At 57.6% G+C, this 5,482-nt stretch overlaps 1 protein-coding gene across 1 annotated transcript; it reads right to left on the bottom strand.

The window, feature by feature from the left end:
* Window positions 1–785: 785 nt before the first annotated feature.
* On the bottom strand, window positions 786–4,017 carry AQP5 (aquaporin 5). The gene is made up of 4 exons (XM_016151807.2): window positions 3,546–4,017; window positions 2,334–2,498; window positions 1,836–1,919; window positions 786–1,027 (listed from the first exon to the last, which is right to left on the bottom strand). Exons 1-4 carry the CDS (start codon window positions 3,906–3,908, stop codon window positions 842–844), a joined length of 798 nt encoding a protein of 265 aa, XP_016007293.1. The 5' UTR covers window positions 3,909–4,017; the 3' UTR covers window positions 786–841.
* Between the last annotated feature and the right edge of the window lie 1,465 nt (window positions 4,018–5,482).

The raw sequence follows: 5,482 nt of genomic DNA on the forward strand, positions 1-5,482 counted from the left end.
ATAGTTAGGGTGGGAGGGGTGTGCAGGCGGGAGACTCAGTGAGGAGAATGTCTCCTTCTTAGCTCCCACTGCCCCCTCCTGATCTCTAGCTCTATTTCTATATTTGGCCTTGCCCTTCCCACTTTCCCCACCCCAGTATCTGACTCTCTAGGCCTCTCCTGGCCTCAGCTTCCCTGTTTCTTTTTCACAGAGGACTGTGGAACCCATGGGGATCCATAGGGGAGGGTTTGGGATAATGAAGAGGGGAGGTGATGAGCCAGAGTGTCCCAAGAAGAGACTTCTGGGGAGAGATGAGGCAGTACATGAACATCAGTGGTTTATTGGGAAGCCCCTACCCCAAACACCAGCAGCCCTACCCCACGAATCTTTAAGCAGAAATAAATAAGGCAGCATTTAATGAACCAGTCTGTCTCCCTCCTAAGGAGCTCTGGGGAGAGTCAGCCTCTGCTGTCCTAGGATCCCTTTGGCTCTTGAACAGGATCTAGGGAGAGTGGGGGATGAAGAGCGCAGGCCACCCCTTCTTGGCCTGGCCCTGGGGCAGCCTGCGAGCTTGGTGCTGCATTCATAATCGCTGAGGTCTGATCTCATCGCAGCAGCCTGCTGTGTCCCAAAGAGACACCTTCTGCATCAGACCCCAGCCCCTGGCCCCCACCCAGAGCCCCATCATGGATCCCTGCTCCCATTTCTAACTGTGGAGCCTGGGGAGCCAGTACCTCGTCCCCAATCCAGGGGGCCCAGCTATGGGGGAAGGAAGCTTTGCTGTCGTATTTTTCTTTTCTTTTTTTTCTTTTTTTCCCCCTGTGGTTCAGGGGCTGAGGGGCTGGCCCCTGCCTGATGCTGGTCAGCGGGCAGTCAGCTCCATGGTTTTCTTCCGCTCCTCCCGCTGCTCCTCCCAGTCCTCTTCAGGCTCGTATGTGCCCTTGACGACAGCCACACGCTCACTTAGGCTCAGGGAGTTGGGGAAGAGCAGGTAGAAGTAGAGAATGGCAGCCAAAGCAGCCCCCACGATGGGCCCCACCCAGAATACCTGGTGGAGACACGGTAGCATCAGGAGGCTGAGCCCCAGGCCTTAGAAATTAACCACTTCTCCCCAGAGGACAGACTCATGGACCCTCAGAGGAGACGGATATACAGACTTCCAGACCTCCAGAAGGAAAGACTTCCCTCACCTCAGAGACAGATATACTGACACCACACTCTCCAATGACAGGGACATAGACCAGAGACATCCACATACTTAAGGGAGACAGATATATCTCTAGAGAGACAGGGCTCCTTCAACCCTACCCTAAAGAGAGACAAAGGAACCTTAAGAGGAACAGACATATAGATACTTAGAGAGAGGAACAGAATTTCTTTCCCTTCTATGTTAGGATAGAGACATACTGGAGAGAGACCATGAGCCCTCACAGCAGGTGACAGATTGTCTAGAGGGACAGACCCATAGGAAGGAAGATTCTTCCAACTCCTCAACAGGGACAGATAAATAAAACATCAGACACACAGACCCCCAGAGGGACAGACGAAATCCTCAGATCAACTCACAGGTACAAATCCCCTCCCTCTCCTAGAAGGATAGACACACAGGGTACCCCCTCCAGCCCCCCAAGCAGGGTCCTCTAGTCCTAAGGGCTCAAGCCATATAAATCTACCTCTGCCCTTGTTCTGGCTGCATCCATTGCCTACTGTGTCCCCTTCTCTCTCCAGCTACTGCTCTCAGGATCCACCCCCAAGTTCTGGGGCCACAGCATCCAGAAAGTCCAGTTAGCTCTTGGCTGCCATAGCTGGGTGTTCAGGCCCTCATTGCCAGGGACCGAGGGGAGGCCCAGACTCACCCAGTGTGCAGGGCTGAAACGCTTCATGACCACTGCGGGGCCAAAAGAGCGGGCCGGGTTCATAGAGCAGCCAGTGAAGTAGATCTAGACAGAGAGAGGGACATGGTGAGGAGGGGGAAAGTGTTTGTCCACTCCCACAGGGCCCCCAGATGTCCCAGGCACACCCACCAGTACAAGGGCTCAGCCAGGTCTTAAACTCAAGTCTCCTGATTCCTAGGCTGGTGACCTCTCCCTCCATAGGTTCCTATGCACCCCTCTTCTCTTCTCTGTCTTGAGCTCAGGCTTGGTTTCCTGGCTCCACCTCAGTTCCCACCTCTCCCACCTTTCCTCAGGCTACAGAAAGATCTGAGGGTTCAAGTCTGCACCAGAGTATAGCAGCCCCACTCCAGATCCAAACTGCAGGGCTTGTTGGTCCAGAGGGGTGCTACTCTAGGGCCCCATTATTTGTCTTGAGGGGCTTCCCACAATGCCAGCTATGTGGCAGGCAGCTCTGCTCACCCCCACGAGATGGCCCAGTGTGACCGACAGGCCAATGGATAGGGCTGGGGAGCCCACAGGGCTGGTGCGGCGGGAGTCAGTGGAGGAGAAGACACAGAGCGCCAGCTGGAAGGTCAGAATCAGCTCTACCACGACGGCCTGGCCCGGTGTTGTATTGTTGTTGAGCTGGAATGGGAGGGTGGGTTAAGACCCCTGCCTTCTTCTTCTTCTATAGCCAGGGGCTTGTGGAGATGAACTTTGGGTCTCCAAGGACACCTAGAGCCCAGTGCACATCAAGTCAGGGAGGTCATTTGACAAAAGAGACTACATAATTCATAGCGTGTGCAATGCTTGGAGCACAGGCCAAAGGACAGCGCGAGGGGAGCTTTTCCTGGACACAGTTCTTCCAACTGTTCTGCCCAGTCCCCAACCCCCACAGGCTGGCATTTACCCTCCCTCCTGTGGGCAGCGTCCCAGTTTGCCTGCTGCACCCCCAGCCCACCTCCCGCCCGTGCCTGACCTGCTGCCAGTGCCAACCTCAAACCCGTCTCTCCGGTGCGGCTGACTCACAATTCGACAATAGCTGAGAAAATCCTCCTCTGTGTTTGATTAATGAACCCAGTTTGCATGGGACATGGGGGCTGAATCTGGTGCTGGGGAGAGGAAGGCAGTAGGGGGCCAGGAGCAGGAACCAATATTCATCAGAGACCCTACGCACTGGAACTAAATTAGGGGCTTCAAAAATATGGTTTCTAAATGGGATCTCTTGACACCTGCTGTGGTAGGTTATGATGATCCCCATGTGATGGCTGAGAAAAATGAGACCCAGAGAGGCCAGGGTCATTGGAAGCCAGGATTACAAGCCATCTCTCTCTGATGGTTCCAAGAAACCACTGAGGAGCAGACAATGAAGGGCCCAAGACAGAATTCAGGAGTGAGATGGGAGAAAAGGCATAAGTTTTAAATAAGAAAGGAGGAGTAACAGACACCAGGAGAGGAGCCAGGAAGTAGCAGCAGGAGGGGAGCTGGGCAGAGGATGTGGGTATGAAAGAGCGAGGCTGAGCCCCAGCACAGACCAGCCTGGGGATTCATCTTCTTGGCCTTGGAAGGCTCTGCCTTCCTTGCAAGGGTGTGTATGGGCCCACTCAGTGGCACCCATTCTTGAGATGGGATATGGGGGCCTGGTCCCAATCCCACTCCAAGGTCCTTGACCCGAACCCCATTGGCACTCACCGCATTGACAGCCAGATTGCCCCGGGCATTGGTTGGTGCCAGCCCATAGAGGATGCCTGCTCCCGCAATAGCTCCGAGCAGCTGGGCCACCACGTAGAAGGTAGCCCGGAGCAGGGAGATCTGGTTGCCCACTAAGAGGGCCAGTGTGATGGCGGGGTTGATGTGGCCGCCACTCACAGGCCCCAGGGCCTGGGCCAGGGTTCCTATGGCCAGGCCAAAAGCCAGCGAGATCTGCAGGATGGAAGGCAGCGCCGACGGCCACTTGAGGGCCGATCCGAGGCCGAAGAAGACGAAGATGAGGGTGGCCAGGAACTCGGTGAAAACAGCCTTGATGAAGGCCACGGAGCACACCTCCTTCTTCATGGTGGCCTCGGGGGCCAGGCGGTAGCGGGAAGTGCCCGTCGGGGCAGCGGCGACACCGGGGGCAGGAGACTGGCTCCCAGGCGCGGAGCCCTCTCCCACTGCGCGGCTAGTGGCCTGGCACGGGCCCTGCAGGGCTGCGCTATATAGAGGGCGGGCGCCCCCGAGCGGGGCCAGCGCGGGGGGGCAGTGGGCGGCTCCCGCGCTCGGGGGCCAGCGCCGCGCGCAGGGAGGGGACTTCGCGGCCGCCCTGAGCTCGCTGCTGTCCCGGGCCCCGCGCGTCCCCCTGCCGGGGCAGCGTGAGACCTGCCCGGGCCAAGTTACCCAGGCGGCGGTATAGACTGGCCCGCCGGCGGGAGACCCGTGCATGGTGCTCTCGGGGCGGCTCGTGCGCTCCACTCACGCGCTCCGGAGGAGACTAGGCTCCGACCGGACTCTCCTCCGGACCGTCGCTTCTGCCCGGCTTTTATCTCCGGCCGTGGTCTCCCCACTTTCTCCTCGTCGGGCCCTGGGTCCAGCTCCTCCTTTTCCTCCTGCGACCCGGCATCCTTACGCAGCCTCACCCCACCGTGGAGCTGGAACGATGCGAATCCCTAAGGACAGCGCCACACAGCTCCCTGCGGCCGGGTGGCGGGGGCGGGCGGCCGGGCTGGGCAGTGCGGGGCGGTCCGACCGTCGCGGGCCTCTCCCCGACCCAGGCAGGCTAGCCTCCCAGATTGAGGCGGGGGCGTTTTGGGAAAAGCGGGCATAGCGCCAGCCTGCACGGCGCTTGGCAATCCTCGACCCCCAGAGCTGGGCAGTCCTGGTTGCGGGCGGCGGACCTCGGGAAGTCCCCTCTCCTCGGCAGCCGTCCCAGCCCCTCCAGGAACACAGCCCCCTTGGGGATCCCAGGGAGTCCCCTAAGGAGGTGGGGGCCTGAGGTCACTTTGTCCGTGCGACGGGAGTGGGCAAAGCCGGTTCAGTTTTGCTTTAAGTCAGGAAAGAGGCCCCAGGATGGGGGCGGGGAGGGTGGTGGGGGTTGTGCGGAGAGTGCAGGCGCACTACTGACCTCCCGGACCCGATCTTTTCCTCTCTCGCCTTCCTGCCGGAAACCTCCACTCTAAATCTCAGATTTTCCTTCTCCTGCGTCTCCTGCTTCTCCCCCTCCTCCCAGTTTCTTGAATCCCCTCGTCCTTCAAACTCTCACTCGGTCTTGATTTCTCTTCCTATAGCAAGATCTCTGCCTCTCTGTCTTTCTCCTTCAGTTTGTTTCTCCAACCCCTGTCTCTCTTTTTCAGACTTTTTTTTTTGTCTTTCTTCTCTCTCCCCGCCCCATTTCTGTTTTTATCCCTTCTTTTTACAGTCTTAGCTTTTGTCTCTCTGTCTCAGTCTCTTTATTCATCTCTGTCTCCATCGCCTCTCTATTTCACCTTTCCTCTGTCTCTTAATTTCTGTGACTTTCTTCGTTTGTTTGTCTCTACCTCATTTTCCATGTCTGTCTTTTTTTCAGTGCCCCCAAAGCCAAGTCCCTCTACCCCTGGACTGGGCGACACTTTTTTCCAGTTTCCTCCCCTCCTCCTGCCCTTGCCCTTTCTCTC

The sequence above is a fragment of the Rousettus aegyptiacus genome, unplaced genomic scaffold (assembly GCF_014176215.1).
Source record: "Rousettus aegyptiacus isolate mRouAeg1 unplaced genomic scaffold, mRouAeg1.p scaffold_m13_p_2, whole genome shotgun sequence".
NCBI lineage: Eukaryota > Metazoa > Chordata > Mammalia > Chiroptera > Pteropodidae > Rousettus > Rousettus aegyptiacus.